The sequence below is a fragment of the Pithys albifrons genome, chromosome 19 (genome assembly GCF_047495875.1).
Source record: "Pithys albifrons albifrons isolate INPA30051 chromosome 19, PitAlb_v1, whole genome shotgun sequence".
NCBI lineage: Eukaryota > Metazoa > Chordata > Aves > Passeriformes > Thamnophilidae > Pithys > Pithys albifrons.
In genome coordinates this window covers 6,362,684-6,381,823 of record NC_092476.1, presented here as the reverse complement: position 1 = coordinate 6,381,823, position 19,140 = coordinate 6,362,684, and the positions used below count along the sequence as shown (strand labels likewise).

Genomic DNA, 19,140 nt, shown 5'->3' with positions numbered 1-19,140 from the left:
AGGCCCTGCCCTTTCACAGCACGTGATGACCAAACTTCACCATCTCCAAACAGCCAGAGGGGCTCTTTCATACACTAAAACCTCAAGAGGAAGAATGACTGCCTGGAGGATGAGCTCACACTGCTGCTTCTCATGCAGCCACTGCACTCAGCAAGCACGTGCCTACTGCAAGTCAAACAGCAAAAACCAGCCTACAGTCTCTCCTCATAAATTCAACTACAGAAATAAGTAGATAAATTAAAACATTGGACGTGTTAAAGATACCCTGAGATGTTTTTCACATGCCAAGGTTTCCAAAGCACAAGTATTTTGGGAAAGAGAATAAAGTGGAATAGTTTCAATGTTACTTCCCCCAGTTTGTGCTGCCTCACATGACAATTTGGGTTGATGAAAATATTAATGAAATATTAAGGAAAGTGGGTAAAAGGATGGAAGAGCTGTTGTGGGACATCAAACACTTTTTAGCACTTTTAGATCTATACTTTAGGCAGACATCGTCCCCTTATTTTATTTAAAGTAATCTCTGATACATAAAAACGTGGAGTGGAAAACTGAAGCCTCCTGAAAGGTTTCAGTGTTAATAATTAGCCATAGTAGAATTAAGTGCTTCACACTTCTACACGTGCTCCCACTCAGCCACACAAACTGGGACAAATCATCAGCACAAGCTTCACAAGGTAAGAAAAAAAACCCCAAACAGTTGTAAGGTGGCACATACACACCAGAGGACTGAAGTTGCTCAGGCAGCACAGCCCTCTGTCGTCATAACTGGACTAGCCTCAGGAGAAGAGGTTAACATCATCTTTTATAAAGGACCTGGGCTCAAAGCACTGCAGACAGCACGCAGCAAGACCGGGGTGTGCTGACAGACAGCCCGGGGCATGGCCGGGACCGCAGGCAGGGCTGCGGGGGGACCGACACCAGGCACCGGCAGCCCCGAGGCCTCCGGAGCCCCCCGGCCCTGCCACAGCCGGAACGCCGCTCGCCCCCCGCGCCCTGCCCGGGGAACCGCACAGAGCCCCCACACACCGCGGGGCCTCCGCGCCCCGACCGGGCCCTGCCGCGCCGGTGCACCCCCGTCCCACCACCGGGGCTCCCCTCCCCAGGCCTGTCCCCCCCTCAGGGCCCCGCTCCCCAGCGCTCACCGTCCGGTGTTCCACCCCTTCGGGCCCCGCTCCCCAGCACTCACCGCCTGGTGTCCCATCCACCCAAGGCGACAGCCCCCGGTCCCTAATCAGGGCCCCGTTCCCGAGCACTCCCCCGCCTGGTGTCCCACCCCCTCAGGGCCCCGTTCCCCAGCACTCACCAGCCCGGTGTCCCACCCCCTCGGGCCCCGCTCCCCCGCCCGGTGTCCCTCCCACCGGGCCGCCCCCGGTCCCCACTCAGGTCCCGCTTTCCCCCCCCCCCTCACCGGCACCGGCTCCTGCCGGCGGCTCCGCCCCCGCCGCGCGGGGCCACTCACGGCGCACGCGCCGAGCCTTCCGCGCACGTGACCGGCTGGCGGGGAAGGGGCGGGGCGGGGCTGAGAGCGCGGGCCACGATTGGGTGATGAAAAGAGGCGGGGCCGGCGGGAGGAAAAGGGGCGGGGGCAGAAAGGGGCGTGACCGTAAATGGAAAACTGGAGGGGCGTGGTCGAGGTGAAAGGGGCGTGGCTAAAACAAAATAGGCGTGGTTTGAAACGAAGGGGCGGGGTTATGAGGGGCGTGACGAAGAAGGGGCGGGATCGTGTCGGGAAAGAGGCGTGGCCAGTATAAATACCGCCAGTGATTGGTCATTGAAGAGGTGTGGCCGAGAGGGGGCGGGGTCAGAAGGGACGGGGCGGGGCCATTCAGAGGCGGAGCGGTGACGTAACGCAGTTCGCGGCGGGGAGGCACGCGTGGCTGTGCGCATGCGCGGGGGGCGGTGCGGCGGGTCCATGTGACAGTGCGCTGCTGTTCCCGCGGGTCCCGGAGCCCTCCCTGTCCCGGGGTCCCCTCTGGCATCCCAGTGTGGGGCGATTGGTGAGACCTGCGCCCTGAGAGCCACCGCCCCCTCCCGAGAGGCTCCAGGCCTCGCCACAGGCACGGAGCGCGGGGTTGGGTCTCTGTCCCGGCGCTGAGGCCATGAGGATTAACCAGGACACGGTGCTGCAGGGACAGAAGGTGACGCTGGTGCCGTACACCGCTGCACATGTGCCCCGGTACGTGGCTCGTGTCCTCCCCGGACGCTCCTGCACGGGCTGGTTTCACTTCTCTTTGAAGGGAGTGTGGTGGTCAGAGAGGGCACTGACCTGGCACCCCCCTGGGAGTCCCTCCGAGGAAGGCAGTGAGTGCCCTCCATGCCCGGCTGTGCCCTGTGCCGGATCTGACGGCAGAACTTCCTCTGTGCTGCCGGGTACCCGTGGAAAAGGGGAGATCCCTGGCTGTGAATGGGAACACCAGAAGTTCTCGTGTTCATTGATGCCTTTCCCTACTGACAGTGGAAAAACAAAAAACCCTAAAAAACTAAGTAATGTAAAGTGAGGTGAACGTTTGGTAAATTGGGTGTGTAGATTTGTGAAGTGCTGGCCTGGGCACCTGCAGCCTCAGAGGTGCCAGTGCTGGTGTTTTTGTCAGTGTCCAGGAGGTGCCAGATCAGTCTCACTCAGGATGAAATGCACCAGAACTCAATTCTCAGTGCTCTTAAAAATACCACGTTTGCACTGGCCAAAGCCACAGGACACACTAACACTGAATTTCCACAGAGAGCTCTGATTCCTGCGTTAGACAAGGGAGAGGGGCTTGTGGACACTTTTAAGTTGCCACAAAAGCCAGGCTAATGTTTCCAGAGCTGTCTCATGCCCCAATCCTCAGGTTGCTGGTGGGGGTCCCCCCGCAGTGGTGCAGCAGGGGCAGGGATGTGGCTCTGGGTCTGTCCTCAGGTACCACGAGTGGATGCAGTCGGAGGAGCTGCAGCGCCTGACGGCCTCGGAGCCCCTGACCCTGGAGCAGGAGTACGAGATGCAGCACAGCTGGAGGGAGGACTCTGACAGTGAGCACCTGAAATGTTCTCTGAGGGAGGGTGGGAGTGGTGAGCAGGTCCCTTCCCTCCTGGCAAGGACCCAAAGTGAGCTGGGAGTCTCCAGAGAGGCCATGTGAGACCCTCCACCACAGCAGCTTTGAACTGGCTTTCTGTTTATATATAAAACATGCTTGGGGAACTAGAGAGTGTCCAGGGCTGTTGATGTCCTTTTTATGCAGTTTTTTCAAGATCACACTGTATTACTTCCCTCTGCATTATGTTCCCAGGTCTGATTGTTATAAAAAGGTGGAAGGGGGTTGTATTTTTCCTTGAGAAATCCAGTGACTCTTTAAGTCATCTGATTGAGGTGTGTTGGCTAAATTGGTTCCCTGACTCTCCTACAGGTAGAGAATCACTCCCCATAAAAGCCTGGTAGAAATACAGTGAGCTGGCAAATACTGAAGCTGGCAAAGACCCCAGTCTGGAGCATTCATCTTACTCAAAGCATTAAAAGCCTTACTCAAAGCAGTAATAACATGGATGAGGTGAATCACTCAGTCTCAGCCTCTTGTACACCAAACAATCCGTTGCCCAAACTTGCTGCTGAGTAAGACAAGGCAGGGAGACCTCAGACATGGATGAAAGTTTTCATACTTCTCAAACAAGCTGTTTCTAGTCTTGGTGTCTTTGTCACCCTCACAATGGGTTTTTCCAAATATTTATTACATTTCCATGGTTTGGAGCAGTCACACTTGGCATAAGAAGCCCAGTTATTAGCTCTTCCTTGCTATTAATGTGTGAAAACTGCTGTTCCTCTGTCAATTACATGCCTTTAATTTCATTCTCCAGTAATTTGGGAATAATTCTTAGTACACCCTGAAAATGCTGCCCCTTTCTTGTCTTCCCCAGAGTGCACCTTCATTGTGCTGGACGCGGCGCGGTGGCCGGGGCAGACGGAGGAGTCCTGCATGGTGGGGGATGTGAACCTCTTCCTCACCAACACTGAGGATCCCACCCTGGGAGAGGTTGAAATTATGATTGCAGGTCAAGTTCTGCTTCATAGCTTTGTTTCCATGGCTAAAGCCAGCTGCAGACAGATGTTACGTACAGCAGCTTTTTGTTCTCGTGCTTTGCTGTGGCTGTTCAGCCCTGATCAGTCCTTTGCATGTCCAGGTCATGGCCTGTCCTGGAAAGTGTCTGGTGTAGCTGATTTGTCTCCCAAAAGTGAATGCTGACTCTGTGACTGTCTCTTTCAGAGCCCAGCTACCGAGGCAGAGGGTTTGGCAAGGAGGCAACTCTGATGATGATGTCCTATGGTAAGGGTGGCTCATTGCATGGAACAGGAACGCAGGCAGACTGTGATCCGGAGGCACATATTCCCAGGGATTCAGACAGGGGGTCTGTAAGGACTCCATCTGCCTCAAAATCGGAGCCCTGTGCTTTCACAGATGTGGCAGCCGAGCAGGTGATAGAAATGCTTCTCTGATTTCTTTTGCAGGAGTGAGAAGCCTGGGGATCACCAAATTTGAGGCTAAGATTGGTCAGGAAAATGAAGCCAGTATCTGCATGTTCAAAAAGCTTCACTTTGAGGAGGTGCAGTAAGAGTCCATGTCTACCCAGAGAACGTGAGCAGCATTTGCCCTGTGACTGGAGCTGAGCAGTTTTCCCTCTGTGTGGTACAGGTTGCTGTGAACAGCATTTTCCAGGAGGTGACGCTGAGGCTGGATATCAGTGACCAGGAGAGACGATGGCTCCTGGAACAGACAAACCACGTGGAGGAGAAGAGCTACACTGAGCTGAAGCAGCCAGCTGGGGTGCTGGAGACCTGACAGACACATCCAGACACTAGCTGGGTTTCCAGGGAGGAGCTGGACGCTGTTGCAAGGTCTGGGTGTGGAGGACACCGGCTGAGCCAACACTGCACTTGACTGTTTTCAGTAACTTTGTCATCTTGTCAACTTTGCACTTTGCTGCGCCAGCCAGGATTACTGCCTGAAGTTTGGACCTGGAGAACAGCCACTAATTTGCAGGTTTGGCTAGGAATGACTAACCTTAACATGCTGTTCCAGCAGACCCTAAAATCACCAGCAGTTGTTTAATGATGCCACCAATTTCTGTACAATTAGTAACTTCTCCTACTGCCCTTGGAGCAGGGTTCGTCAGTTCAGCAGACATGGTCTCATCTGCTGGCAATTCAGTCTGTTTACTCTTGAATTAAAAAAATGACAAAGCTCTGAGGTGCCCGAGTACAACGTGGGCCTCAGCTTCTCACTTTGGCTGCTCATAGAGTGGTTAGAAGTTGTAAAGAACAGCAGAGACTCTTTGAACCCAGTTTTCCAGGGTCTGGTGCATTGCAGGGGGGCAGTGCTGGGTCTTGGCAGTGAGAGGCCCTGGCATGGGTGAGCACAACCAGAGGGCAGGTTAACATGATGAAAATTGTTAATACTGGCTGATCAGGACTAGAGCTGAGCCCCACCACAACAGCTGTGTAAGGGAGGGACTGGGAGCTGCAGGAGGCTGCTGAGACAAACCCCCTTCAGCTTCAGGGCTATGCTCCAGACCTGGAAACCTCAGGCCAGCATTGAAGGGATATTGCACTTCATTTCCCCCAGCTGCTTTGATGGAAGCAAGGAGGAAGAGGAGAACATACTGAAAGGAGACAGCTCCGTTCTTCCAGCAGCTCAGGACTTGCTCTGCTGAGCCTGGGAGCTCCATTGGCTGCTCCACTGAGATGAATGGGTGGGAAATATCTTGTCCTCGGGGACAGATATCTTTAGGTGGGACTTTACCAGCCTCTGCTGTAGTATATCTCAGATCTATGGATGAAGAAGGGGCATTTGCCTGACTCCCACTGGCCAGACTTTCCTGTACAGTTACTCAGCCTGATCTCTCGCACCCTACACATGATCCCCATAGCAGGAAAGCTTGCTAAGAGGGGAGGACAGAAGGAGGATAACTGACTCCTATGTGTTTACCCACTGCAATAGTAGCCATAATGGCTAATCCTAGACCAGAAATTATGTGTTCCAATGACGCAGGATCAGGTAATAACTTTCAGATTTGCCCGGGGTTGTTTTTATGGGAGATTGGCAGTCTGTGAAATATTTAGTGTTGCTGTGCCTGTATTTTTAGGGCCTGTGGGTTGTAGGTTTCCAATTTTAGTTAATTTAAATACATGCCTCCCGTGACTAGTATTAAAGCCAAGCGTGGGAACAGTGTATCATGGTATTGTAAACAAGTATTTAGCGTGGATATAGTTGTAGAGAAAGCTTTGTGAAGTAATAAAGTGAAGAGCGCTCTGCTTCCCGCTGGGATTACCATGACAAGGGCTACTAATCCTCCTGCTCTTTGTCACCTGCTGCAGGCAGGAATGGATTCTGTCCTCCAGAACAAGATTTGCAGAACCTGCTGGGTGAACTGCTGGCTCTGTGCTCCTTCCGTGGAGCGTTTCATCCCTGTGCCAGAGGAGCAGAGCCAGACTGGGAGGAGAGATCTAGCTGAGCTCCCCTAAAAACTGACCAAGGTGGGAAAAATAATTTAACCTCTGGTGCCAGGGAAAAGGGGCACAGTGATATCCTGTCACAGCTCCCCATGCCCAGCCGGTTGCTGCGGAGCCAGTGAGTGCCCAGCTTGGCATCCCCGGTGCCTTGGCAACGCCGGCGCTCTCCCGCCTCCACAGGGGCTGGGAAAAGCCTGTGCCTGGCAACCCAAAACAAAGTTGGGTCTGTCCCGGCGCTCAGCCCTCCCCCAGACTGGGGTGGTCCCAGCAAGGCTCAACCAGTGTTCCCACAGGGAGCCAGTCCCTGGCTGCTCCAACCAGGCCAAGCAAAAGATGCTCCTGGGACCCACTGGATGCCCCCACTCCTCTGCCCTGCATGGGCAGCCCCAGCCTGTGGCATTGTACCCATCCCAGGCAGGAATGTCCTGCTTGCTCCAAGGGGGTGGGGGTAGGAAAGGAGGACACCTTTAGAGGATGAGGCTCGTTGGAATGGGCTCCCCCAGCTTTCAAGAGGAAGTGACAGTCTGCACGTTCCCTCGAAGTGTGGTGACACTTTGTCACTTGGTTGTCATTTGAGGTGCAGACCTCAGTGACAACTCAGCAGCTCACGTAACAGAACTTGTCTGGGAGTTTGGAGCATCAAACAAGAGGGTGCAGAAGGGGAGGGTTACCAGGAAGATACCAGGCAGGGGCTGGGCACAGCTCTGCCTTTTGCCCAGTGCAGCTGTGATGCCACCAGCCTGTCCCTGCTGAGCCACTCAGGGCTACATCTATTCATTTAAAGGGACAAGCACCCCTCTCCCAGCTGATCCCCCTACCTACGTGCACCCCAAGATCATCCCAAAAACCCCCAGAGGGGCTGGGGGCAGATTGGAGTTGCCCCCAACAGACTTGCTACCGTCCAGCCTGGCTGGCAGACCTGGATTAGAGCTTTGCATCACTGCCCTCACCCCCCTGCACTCTCCAGGGGATTAGAGCCCTTTAATCACCCCCACGCATTAACCCCCACTGGGACCAGCCGGTGCCTCCCCACCCCCCCCATCCTGGCCCCACAAGGTGCTGAGGGACACCCAAACCAGGCCCACTGTCCCCTATGGTATCTGCATCTTCCCCCAGCCCCTGGGCACAGCAATCCCCCTGATGAGCCTGTACACCCCCCTCAGGCTCCGGAAGGATTTAGCCTAAATCCAGTCACGTGAAGTCAGGAAGGTTTATTCCAGTAAACAGAATTTCTCTTGAGTTCAACAGTATGACAACACCTGATTGCAGCACACAGAAACAAAACATCCACAGGAAGAATTTCCACAAAATACAGTTTTAAAAAAAATATGGTGTGATTGGAAAACTCAGAAAAAAAACAGTCTATGAGAAGCCTTTAAATTAAACAGTGTCGGATTCAAACCCTGATTGGCTCTGTCTCCAGGAGTGTGCAGGAGGAAAGGAGACTATTATTGCTTGCTGTGCTGGCTCCGGACACCCTCTCCTCTCCCAAAATTGCCCCAAGGGCAGGGTGCTGGAGACTCCTCACTGTGCTGGGCACCCTTGTCCCTCCTTGCAGCTGAAGAGGCAAAGGGACGGGGGTCATCGTGGACGGAGATTGCCAGGCAGGGGTCAAACACCCTGGCTGTGGTCAGTGCCTGGGCAGGTGGGGTTTGGCAAAAGTTACTAAAAGCCTCGGGTTTTGCAGTTAAAGGGGAATTTTGAGAGGTGGCTCAAATGGAGATGTGGTTTGGGGTGGGGGAAGAACCAGGGAACAGCAGGGATCAGAAGTGTTGGACATCAGGCCACCCCAAATCCTTGAGCCCTCCCATACACCTGTTTGTGCCTAGAAGAGTGTGCAGGGCTTCCAGGCAGGGCCGGAGGAGGACACTGGGCATGGGCTCTTGGGAGGGTGCACCCTCAGCATCCCTGTCTCTCTCTAGCCCAAACCCCCCACCAGGACACCCCTCTGCAGGGATGTTCACTGGCCACTGAGCACCAGCACTTGGGTCAGGGTGATGGGGAGCAGTCCCACATCCCTGCAGGGAGCCCCTGGCAGGGAGGAGGAGGAGGGTGCAGGAGAAGTGGGTGCAAGGCTGGGGAGGGGCTAGCAGACCCTCACCCCACCCTGGGGGGCCTTCACAGGTTGCTGAACAGTTCGTTTTTCTTGCTCCAGTCCATCTGGGGTGCCCTCTTGCTGGTACGCTTCTGGTGTGCCCGCTCCTTGGCCACTGCCAGCGGAATGTCAAGGTCCAGGAGGGAGCCGGATGCTGAATGGCACTTGTCACCTTCCTCCGTGTGGGGCTGGGGGGCGAGAAGCTGTGTCAGCCCCACTGTGTCCTCCCCAGGACTACCCCACAGTGGGGGCTCATCCCAGATCTCACTTTTGAGCCACTGCCTCCCCCCAGCATTCCCAGCCCTACCTCGCTGTGGGTCTCGCTGGAAGTGGGGGACACGGACAGTGGCGCGGGGCTGGACGGGCTCTCAGACACCGAATTGGACTGTGGCTCTCCACCATTTTCCTGGGGGAAACAGGGAGGGAGTGACAGCTCCAGCCCTGTGGCTTGAGAACAGCCCCTGGAGTTGCAAGTTCTACCCAGGGGTCCACAAAATCCATCCTCCCCACACATAATCCCCACAGAGCTCCAGGCACATAAATACCTCCAGCGCTGCCCATCTAGGGCGGGGAAGGATTAAACCCCGGCCTGACTGCCCTGGCTTTAGCAGGAGTGGGAGGAGGAGGGTGGCTGCAGGGCTGGATGCAGCAGCACAAGGGCTCCCAGCCCTGGGGCATCAGGAAGCAAAAACGGAGGAGGCAAACGGCCATCTCCATGACACTCAGCACCATGAGCAACCCCTGTCCTGGGGGACACCAGATCCCAGTCTCCTTCCCAGTGGCACCAGCTCATGTGTGACAGCCTGGGAGCACTGCAGTCCCTGGTGGCATCACCCTGGTGACAGAGGGGGCATCTGAATAGGAGGGTCCCTGCCTGGAGATGGGCATGGATGGGGTTAGAAGCAAGACAAGGCTCTTACCTTCTCTATATCACCATTGGCAACTGGTTCTGGCAAGGGTCCTGTGGGACAAGGACATGGGCACTGGGTGAGGATGTTTGCTTTGTCTCCTCATCAATGTGGGGCAAGCAAAGGCTGTATATGGCCAGTGCTCATCCAACAATGCCCAGGGTCTGGCTGGGTCCTGAATTTTTCAACCACCTCCTACAGCCAGCCCCGCAGCATGCTGCCAGCCACATCCCCATGATAGCATCCGTGATGTGGAGCCCAGTGAGAACCCCTCCCCATCCTCCTGGGAATCACCACGACAGCAGGGAGGGGGCCGTGGAGCAGAACGAAGGGCAGTTGATGCCTGTTCGCACTCCAAGCCATAAACCCTGACAAAGTACAACCCAAGGCCATAAACCTGCCCACATCAGCCCCACCACCCCAGCATGGGGCCCTCAAGACAGGCAAGGAGACGCCAAAGCCAGGTGACTGCTTGGCCCCAGGGTGATAAGACTTTCACCTTCCAGCACACCCAGGTTTGGTGACAAGGTGACTCAAAGGTGACAGAGATGACACAAACCCCCATCGCTGCAGGACAGCTCCCAGCCCACCTGTCAGGTGCTGCTCTGAGGGCACCACTTTGCACTTCTTGAAAAACTCATCTGTGAGGACGTCCACCACCAGAAGCCTGGTCTCATCACCACCTGCCTTGATGGCTGCCACCACGTCACTGTGCTGCTTGCCCTCCATGCACACACCGTTCACCTGCAAGCAAGACACCACATCACCACTGAAGCCAGGGGACATCCATCCCTCAGCAGCTCCATGGGTACCAGCCTTGTTACCAGTCACAACCCCAGCACAGCCACCCCATAGCCCCTGCAGGCATTTGCAGCCTTGCAGGGATTAGTGGCACAGCCAGGAAAACCTCATTAAAATCAGATTTTCCTCTGAGTGATTAGCACGGGATCGAATGGGCAAAGCTGGCAGGGAGCACCCTGCAGGGCATAGACCCAGGGCTGGCGCAGGAGATGGGCAGCATGAGCAAGAGACAAAGCCCTTGTGGTCCCCAGAGAGCCCAAAGCTCCACCCCAAAAGAGGCAGCAGCCCCACGCCCTGGTGAGCAGCAGGGTTGGGGCTCAGTCAGTCCTTGCCCTCATGGGTCATCGTCCCACCTGCCACAAACTCCGTCCCCATCCCCACCCTCCTGACATCTGACAGCAGGACTTGGAGCAATCACGCACTTTGTCCCCAGCCTGCCCCACCCCAGGGGGCATCCCATGGGCAGGGGGCAGTGCTACCGCTAATTAATCCACAGCCAGCTAATTAGCGCTCAGTCCCACCCTCCACGGTGCTGCACCCCTGGGTGGGGACTGGCAGGCTGGTGCAGATTGGGAGGCTGTGCCATGAATCACCACCGGCGCCAGGGACACCACACACCTCCCTGGCAAAGGGCAGCTGCCTCCCGGGCACTGGGATGTGAGGGAACACCAAGCTTTTCGAGGGAACCCACCTCAGACCCCTCCCCACCCCAGCATACCTCGATGATGCGGTCCTGGGGGGCCAGCCCTGCTGCCTCGGCTGGTGAGTTGGGGTCAACAGCGCGCACGTACTGCCCCGGGCGGCTCTTGTCACTGTGCAGGTTGAAGCCATAGCCATCGGGGCCCTTCTTCATGTGGCACAGCCGAGGTCGCAGCTCCTCCTGCAATGGGGACAGCCTGTGGGTAAACTGCTTCCAGACCTCCCCAATACCCAGGGACAGCACCAGGACCCCCACACCCAGACATCGGCTTGGGTGGCAGACACACCATCTTCAGGTGGCACCTACAACCACTGACACCTTGAGCTGGGATGCAGCACACCAAACACCCTGTGATCCCAGGCTCTAATTAATTAATTAGGTGCAGGGCACACTAATTGCAGTGAAACATTGAAGAAACATGTTATTATGTGTGTCCCCAGACCACACTCTTCCTTTTGGGATCAGGATTGCAACTGCCATGAAGGTGGAGAAAACAGCACAGGTTGCTGGGAAGCACCCCCATCCCACTTGGGAAGTCTTGGCTACCAGAGAGGTTTCAGCCATCAGAGAAGGTCGCTTCCATCACCCCCTTGCCACCTGTAGCCCCCCTCCAGTTACCCAGCCATGGGACCACTGGGATCCCCCACCCCAGGGCACCCCACAGCCACTGCCAGCAGGGAAGGGGCACACAGGGCTTGGGCAGACAGCTGGGATCCAGATGGAGGAGCAGCCGCAATGCCGAGGCGCCTCAATGCCCCGCCATGACCCCTCCAGGATTGCAAAACAGAAACCAGCTCCACCGGGGCGGCACGACATGGGATGTTCAACTCTCCAGGAGGCAACACCCAGCTCATCTGCACCTGGTTTCACCTTGACCTGCGGATCCACCAGTGCTGGCGCCAGGGAACCCCACAGGGGCAGCCACAGCCATGAACCTGGCTCACACAGAGCCCTTTAAGCTCCCTACACTGTGAGCAACAGGAAGCAGGATCATCCCCAGGAGCCTGGCACACAGAACTGCCTTTGCTCACCCAGTGAAGAGTGGGATGCCCGGGAAGCATCAGAGGAACCAGGTAACAAGAATCAGCTACCTGAACACAGTGGTGTCAGGACTGCTCTGACCCCAGCACCCAACACCACTTCCACTCATTTATATGTAAAATGGTTTGATCCCACCTTGACCACCAGCCCCTGGGCTTTGGTCAGGCTCTCCCAGTAGCCAAGACTCACTCAAACTGCTTGCATATTCCTAATCAAGGGGCTTCATATTTAATCTTTCTTTTGAGAGCATTTTCTCTCCTTTGGTACCCATAGCATCACTGGAACAGGCACTGCAGGAATTTCCCCTCCCACCCACACTTGCACCGTGCTGCTCTTTACCCCTTGCATAGCACATCTGCTTCTTGCCATGAAGAAATCTCCTTTGCTCCCAGCCAGGAAAACCTGGGTCCTGGGATGCTGACATTGCACAGCTGAGATCACTAAAGTGGCACAGGGTCCCACACGAGCCGGGGTGACGCATTTGCAATTGCTGAGCCAAATGCTGTGATAAGGCCCCAATAAAGCCCCATCCTCTTGCACAACGCCTTCCTTCATGGTCAAGGCCAGCTACTACTCTGGCACCACTTACCAGCGCCCTGGGAAGGGAAGTGAGGGCAACACCCAGCGCATCTGCCAGGAGCAAAGGTTATCCTGGGATGCCTCAGTGCTGGCATGCAGGACCTTGGCTCAGCTCCACAGGCAATGCCCAGTGCAACAGCCTGGCTGTGGATTCCCCAGCTGGGTGGAGGATTGTGACCCTCAACTTTGGTCGCCTCATGCCCAGGTGCAGCAGGTTCACAGGGTGCAACAGCATCCTCCACCCAGGCAGCAATTCCAAGCAAGGATGGGGACAGACCGTATCCAAAATAAGGACAAAAGGCAGGAGCTGGTGGAGCCTAGAAGAAGGCAGCACCTCCCCGGGTCTCTGCCCTGGCCTGACCCCGAGCAGGGGGGTCAGGCTCTGGAGCACCCACGCTCCCAGTGCCCTTGGCAGCACTATGGGGTTGCTCCACGCCGATAGCTCAGGACAAAGCCAGAGGGAGCACCCGGCAAGCAGTGCTGGCAGTGCTCCCAGGCAAGGAGGAGGAGGGAGGACTTCACTCCCACCCACACCAACAAAGCCCTGGCAGCCTGGGCTCCCTGAGATGCTGGTGCTGTGAATTTTGGGGGGTTGAGAGGAGGTGGGAAGCCCTGCAGGGTGGAGAGATGCCTCAGGACAGGGAGATAGGTCATGGGAGAGAGGGAGGCACTGATCCTTCAGAGGCAGCTGGCCAAGGCAAGAGCACTCGGTGTGAGGGCAGCCTGGCCAGGCCGTGACCCAACTCCTCAGCATCCCTCCACCAGCGACTGGCAGCTCCTCCATCCCAGTGTGCCAGGTTGCTCGCACCCTCCCCAAATCCCCAGTGCCAGCAGAAATAAAGCAGCCACCATTCTGCCTCCTGGAGAGGAAAACAAAAGCATCTGATCCTCTAGCAGCCGTATCCTGCCCATCCAAGGCTTGAGCACCCCGTGGTAGGGCATCCTTCCAGCCCCAAAGTCCCCCTTGGGCTGAGCAACTCAAGGAGAGAGGGTTTGGGGTCTGCACCCAGGATGGGGAGAAGCCCCGGGGCTATGGAGCTGCGCAGCAGGACAGCGGAAATGCCCCTAATTTCGATAAGCTGCTGCATCCTCTCCTCCAAGGCAGCCCTCCCGTCACGGATTAGCCAGCAGAGCCTTGTTAAAACAATTGCAGCCTCCGGTGGGGAGGGAGGTGGGGGAAGCCGGACTCAGTCCCCAGCACGGGCATCCTGTGCCACCCCTCTCCTCTGCACCAATGGGTGGCAGAGGGACATGTCTGCAGAGCTGCCCACTTGGGATGGGGAGGTTTACAGTAATGCATTCCTGGAACAGGATTTGGAGCATGTGCTTCTCCCTCTGGGAGTGTGCTGGACCATCCATCTGCAGCACCCTCAGTCACCTGGCAGGACCAGGAATCCCAGGATCACAGGAACCCCAACTGCACAGTGTATTGGGACCTGCTCCCCATCTCCCAGCACCCCACAGCAATTTCAGGACAACTTTTGAAGCCCCAAGTCACGGGAAATTCCCCACAGCCCTACAAGCAGCAGCAAGCCCATCGGCAGCAGCACAATTCTCAGTTACTCAAAGAGAAACACAACAGCTCGAGGACGCCTGGGCCAGCAAATTCACACGGGTTTCGAAATCTGGCGCACACATTCGGGCTTCATACAAAGGGGATGCAAAGCAGCCTCCTCGCAGCATCCCTGTCACGTCCTGTTTGACTGGAGCTGCTTTTCATGCAGCTGCCTTGAGAAGAAATTTAATTCATTTCCTAATTAAATACCAGCTACCCCCAGTGCAAGGCTCCCAATGCAGTGGAAATGCTCCCCGTTACACCCCAAAACCCAGCCCTGGGAGGCTCATCCAGATTTTACAAGGAGGGATGAGCCTTACTGGCAGGGAGGGCTCTAATTTAGCATAAAATTTGCTAGAGGGAGGCCCAGGGCTGGTAGTAAACTCCTTGCCCTGGTACAAGCAGTTCCAGCCCATGCCAGACCACTGGGCTGGCAGCACCTGGTGCTGTCCCATGAACACTGTGAGGTTTGCATGAAACTTTATCAAGATAGTCCTGAGCAGCTGAAGCCTCCAGAAACACAAAGAGAGGGGGGATGAACTGTCACAGCTCTCGCTGGGGACACCCACACAGCACAGGGCCCCAGGAAACAGGGCTGTGACCCCTCAGGGGTGCAACACTGTCACCATGCTGGCTCAGCACCACAGACAGGGGTGCAAGGCTCAGCTGCCCAGGGAGGCTGAAAACCTCCACCCCAGCACCAGGGGGATTTGCATACGCAGGGTTTTATGGGAATGAAAAGGAAGCCCATGACGAGCCCCTCAAAATTTCCTCAGCCCATGCCCAGCACTGGGAGCTGTGGGGGTACTCAAGACTCCTGGCGCAAAGGGGTCCCATTCATGCAGGACCCAGCAGGGTTGGGAGAGAGGATGGATTCTGCTGGAAGGTGGTGGATGTTAAACAGCCAGTCACCACAGGCAGCTCTCCCAGCTCCCAAGTGTCTCCAGGCTCATTAAGCAAATAAAGGCAAGTCCAGCCCAATAAAGCAAACAGGACTCTGACATGTGCAATCTCCCGCTTCCCCAGTGATCTGCAGGAATCCCACCCTGCAGGGGGATGGGGCTGCAGGGGGATGGGGTGGCCGGCACCGGTTGCCTGCCAGTCGCCAGAGAACAGGCACGACAGTGTGTTCCTGGCTTGCCAGAGAGAAATCCCTTCCTGCCTGTTCCGGCTTGGCTCGGCATCCCGCCCGGCATCTTCCCACCCTGCTCGGGTGCCTGGCCGGGGCGATGTCACCAAACCCACTCGCCTTTTCCTTCGGGCCCTGCCCTCAGCCGCAAGATTTCCTGCTGATACCTGTTGAGAAACCGTCCGGAGCCTTGTGGTAATGTCACCCCATGTCACCCACGTCACCTGCTTCCTGCTTTTGTGACAGGAGAAACTGCCAGTAGTAACTGTGCATGAGCTGTGCCCCAAGCCTGCTCCCCAAGACTGTGAGGAATCTCCAACTAAGACTGTTTCCACAAAGCCCATGGGGCATCTCCAGCTGGAGCTGTCTCCCAAAAAGCTTGTGGGGCATCTCCAGCTTCCCATGCCCTTTCCATCACTCTGGCCAACAGAGCAAGCAGGGAGCTACCCCACAGCATTTCAGGGCTCTGTTCCCCACATCCTCAGCCCTCCCAGCCTGGTAGGGGACTCATCCAAGCTGCATTAACTACATCCTTTTTATTTTTCCCAGCATATAAAGAGGTTTGGGAGTGGAAAGCACAGCACAGACGGTCTCGCTGGCCCTGAGGGAGTGCTGGAACTGTGACATACGGGAGACTGGGCACACTCCCCCTGCATGGGGCAGCACCACAGCCCGGCACGGAGCCAGACCCAGGGGACAAGCGATGACACGGGACAGTGAGAAAGAGGAGCAGCACAAGGGCAGAGCCTGGCTGTTCCCACCTGAATATGTCCATCAAGGAGGTGCTGGAGCAGTGCAGGGATGAGAGGTATGCCTGCAGCCCCGACCAGGGGCAACAGGCAGCTGGCACAAGGCTGAAGTCCAACAGGAGACACAACTCAAAACCACCTGGTCCTAAGCAAAACCCTACCTGACAACAGCTCAGCGAGGCACCAAGGTCTGTCTGGGACTCGGTGTCCACACTGGGAAGGCCCTTTTGCACCAGTCTCTCTGGGAACGGGTCATAAGATCTCCCCAGGAGGTTCCCCACCCTGGGAACACCAAGAGACTGCTTCCCAGGAAGACCATCCACATCTCTGTTGTCACAACAAACACATCTCTGCTGGGTAAATAAAAAGCAGTATTATCTCCCGCAGCCCAGAGCGTTTCTTAGGAACGGCTCTGGGCAGGAAAGGTCAGCTATTTCTCAATTCCTCACCTTTCTACATCACTTTGTTTGTGCAACTGCTAACTCCCACACGCACTTAAGTCCAACATTCCTGAGTTAGGAAGTATCTGTACAGAGGGTCCAACAGTCAGAATGAGTCCTCCAGCCCGGTAAGGGCTCCACTGTTTTCACTCCACAGTGGAGACCGGACACATTCAGGGCAGGACTAAGTGTCACCAACACCTGCAGTCAGAGCCTGAAAAAACATCATCTGCCACACGTTTTTTGTTGTATTTTGGGGTGGGTTAGTGTCAGCCACCCTCAGCCCAGCCCTGGGCTCAGCTGCACGTCAAAGCTCACCCTGTCGCTTTCCTCACCCCGTTTTACCGGCCCTGCAGCATCAGGACGGGCCGAAAGGCTCCAGGACACAACAGGCTGCTCGGTTATGGGTCCAACCAGCCCGGCGTGCCCGCCTGCCCCTGGCACGGCTGGGAGAGGAGTATTAAGAAAAAAAAATTAAAATAAAGGCAAAGCAGCCGGGCGCGGTAGGGCCCGGGGCTCCCGGGGAGCCGCGTTTAAAGCAAAGCAAAAAAAAAAAAAGAGAAAGAAAGAATGAAAGAAAGAAAGAATCGAGATCGAAACCAAATACGGCGCCACGGAGAGGCCACGGAAGATGCGCCCGCTCGGCTGGAAGGTGACGACCGGGGCCGGTCGCGGGAGGTCCGACCCCTCCTCCTCGGACACCAATCCCTTCCCAGGAAACTTTTCCGAGTCCCAGTCCCCGCTTTACCCTCTGGTTGCCGTCGCTGGGCTCCCGCGCCGCGGGCTCCGCCGGCGCCGGCACCGGAGCCGCCTGCCCACCGACCACCGGGGGTTCGGCACCCGGCGCGCCCCGCTTCGACAGCTGCTCGTCGGCCGTCGAGTCCACGACGAGGAGGCTGACGGCGCCAGCGGCGGCGCGGATCCGCTCCACCACCTGCTGATGGCTCTCCCGCTCCACGTTCTCGCCATCCACCTCCAGCAGCCGGTCCCCGGCCCGCAACCCCGAGCGCTCGGCCGGCGAGCCCGCCTCCACTAGCCGGATGAACTGGCCCGGCTTGCCCTTCTCGCCGTGCAGGTGGAAACCGTACCCGTCCGGGCCGCGCTCCAGGCGGCACAGCCGGGCGGCGGGGCCCGCGCCGCTGCTCATGGCGGGGGGAGCGGGCGGAGCTGCTGCCACCCCTTCCCGCCGCCCGCGCTCAGCGAACTGCGCGGCCACGGCCGTGCCGCCGCCTTATATAGGGGGGGCGGGGCGTGGGTCGCGGAGCGGCCAATCGGAGAGCGGGACGGGGAGATGGCCGCCAAATAAGGAGAGAGGAGGGGCGTGGCCATGCAAATTTTAAGCCGTGGATATGCAAATCTATCGATATGCAAAACTCACGGGGTGTGCAAACGTCCCTCGCCCCGGTGGGGCGTCCCGGGCGCGGCGCCGCCGGGTCCTGCCGCCGGCGGGGGTCCGGCCGCTCCCCCGAGGGGCTGGGCGGCTCCCCGTGAGGCTGGGCGGCTCCCCGTGGCGTCCGACCGCTCCCCCGTGGAAGCCGAACCGATCCTTCGTGGGGCCGATCCGCTCTCCCGTGAGGCCCGACCGCTCCCCCATGGGAGCCGGACCGATCCCCGTGGGGCCGATCCACTCCCCGTTGGGTCCCACTGGTCCCCCGTTGAAGCCTGGCCGCTCCCCCGTGGCCACCTCTGCCTTTCCCTGCCAGCCATCCGGACCCACCGCGGCAGCAGTCCCCTCTCCCTGCTGAGCTCCCTCCACTGTGGATCGGCTCTGCCCACACTCCCGAGTGGCTGGAGACCGACGGGGCGCTCCCCGCTGCCCTCGTACATCCTGGGTGGCACATCTTATCCGCTCGGGCCACGTCCACCTCATCTTCTTGCCCAGACCTCGAAGGCCGCTGCGGGCCCCAGGGCTGCACCGAGATGGAAGGCTGGAAGGATGCTCAGAGTGAGATAAAAACCCCAAACCGAAACTGCGAGTGAAAGCGGCCAGGGAGGCCGGGCTGGCCGGTAACCCACTGTGCGGGGTAAATGGAGAGCAGCCCCACTCCCCAAGCAGCCTCTGACTCCTGCTCGGCACCCTGGGGCTGGGGTCCGGGAGGTGGGAGGATGGAGAGAAGCCTGGGGGGTTTGCACTGCTCTGTCTCCATGTTATCTGATCGTGGGCTGGGAAGCAGAAGTGGCTGCGGGGGGTTATGAGCATGTGGAATCCTGGGGTTTGGGGTCAGCGAGGGCAGAGGAAGGCAGCAGTGAGCCTGGGCTGTTCCAACACTGCAGCAGGACTGCTGGTGCCAGAGCTGGCTTCTGGGATTGTCACAGGGAGGCTGGCACGGAGGTACCATTGGTGTCTCCTACAGCTGGGCCTGGCTGAAGTTCCACCTGGCCAAAGGTCCTCAGAGCAGCTGGGATCACGTTTCATGGAGCTGCAGCCAGGCAAGCAAGGAGGGGATGGGTGCATGCCATGGGACACATCCCTCACAGGGGGCTCTACTCCACACCCCTGCTGAAGAACCCTACATGTGCTGGGGATGGCCATGCTCCAGCTCCATGGGACCCAGCTGGGAGCAGAGGGTGGGCTCATTTGTTTCCTCCACTCCGCTGAGCATTCGTCCGCGGCCTCTCGTCCCTGAGAAAAGCCGCAGAGAGGAATCCCACGGTGGCCAGAGGC

General features: G+C 57.4%; 3 protein-coding genes across 7 annotated transcripts in view; 1 reads left to right on the top strand and 2 right to left on the bottom strand.

The window, feature by feature from the left end:
• Positions 1–1,484, bottom strand: part of TMEM104 (transmembrane protein 104) — a 44,223-nt gene extending 42,739 nt beyond the window's left edge. For 2 of the 5 annotated variants that reach the window (XM_071573792.1, XM_071573796.1), the window contains exon 1: positions 1,412–1,484. The gene's annotated coding sequence lies outside the window, so the exon portion shown is untranslated. Of the gene's footprint in view, positions 1–718; positions 1,071–1,189; positions 1,243–1,411 lie in introns of those variants that run through there. The other 3 variants (XM_071573794.1, XM_071573793.1, XM_071573795.1) reach the window with 3 other exon arrangements.
• Positions 1,485–1,879: 395 nt separating this feature from the next.
• On the top strand, positions 1,880–5,250 carry NAT9 (N-acetyltransferase 9). The gene is made up of 6 exons (XM_071573423.1): positions 1,880–2,179; positions 2,900–3,009; positions 3,889–4,023; positions 4,236–4,295; positions 4,478–4,572; positions 4,662–5,250. The coding sequence occupies exons 1-6, from the start codon at positions 2,103–2,105 to the stop codon at positions 4,806–4,808; spliced, it is 624 nt and encodes a 207-aa protein (XP_071429524.1). The 5' UTR covers positions 1,880–2,102; the 3' UTR covers positions 4,809–5,250.
• A 2,424-nt stretch (positions 5,251–7,674) lies between these two features.
• Positions 7,675–17,674, bottom strand: NHERF1 (NHERF family PDZ scaffold protein 1). Its single transcript, XM_071573421.1, has 6 exons — positions 17,224–17,674; positions 11,001–11,162; positions 10,072–10,225; positions 9,494–9,534; positions 8,881–8,979; positions 7,675–8,761 (listed from the first exon to the last, which is right to left on the bottom strand). Exons 1-6 carry the CDS (start codon positions 17,620–17,622, stop codon positions 8,597–8,599), a joined length of 1,020 nt encoding a protein of 339 aa, XP_071429522.1. The 5' UTR covers positions 17,623–17,674; the 3' UTR covers positions 7,675–8,596.
• Between the last annotated feature and the right edge of the window lie 1,466 nt (positions 17,675–19,140).

Bases quoted from the DNA above. Each gene is read 5' to 3' on its own strand.
- NAT9 (XM_071573423.1), top strand. From the start codon at position 2,103: ATGAGGATTAACCAGGACACGGTGCTGCAGGGACAGAAGGTGACGCTG. The intron at 3,010-3,888 runs GTGAGCACCTGA...TGTCTTCCCCAG, and splicing joins CTGGAGGGAGGACTCTGACA to AGTGCACCTTCATTGTGCTG. The intron at 4,024-4,235 runs GTCAAGTTCTGC...TGTCTCTTTCAG, and splicing joins GGTTGAAATTATGATTGCAG to AGCCCAGCTACCGAGGCAGA.
- NHERF1 (XM_071573421.1), bottom strand. From the start codon at position 17,622: ATGAGCAGCGGCGCGGGCCCCGCCGCCCGGCTGTGCCGCCTGGAGCGC. The intron at 11,163-17,223 runs GTAAAGCGGGGA...TCCCCATTGCAG, and splicing joins CCAGCGACGGCAACCAGAGG to GAGGAGCTGCGACCTCGGCT. The intron at 8,762-8,880 runs GTAGGGCTGGGA...CTCGCCCCCCAG, and splicing joins CCAGCGAGACCCACAGCGAG to CCCCACACGGAGGAAGGTGA.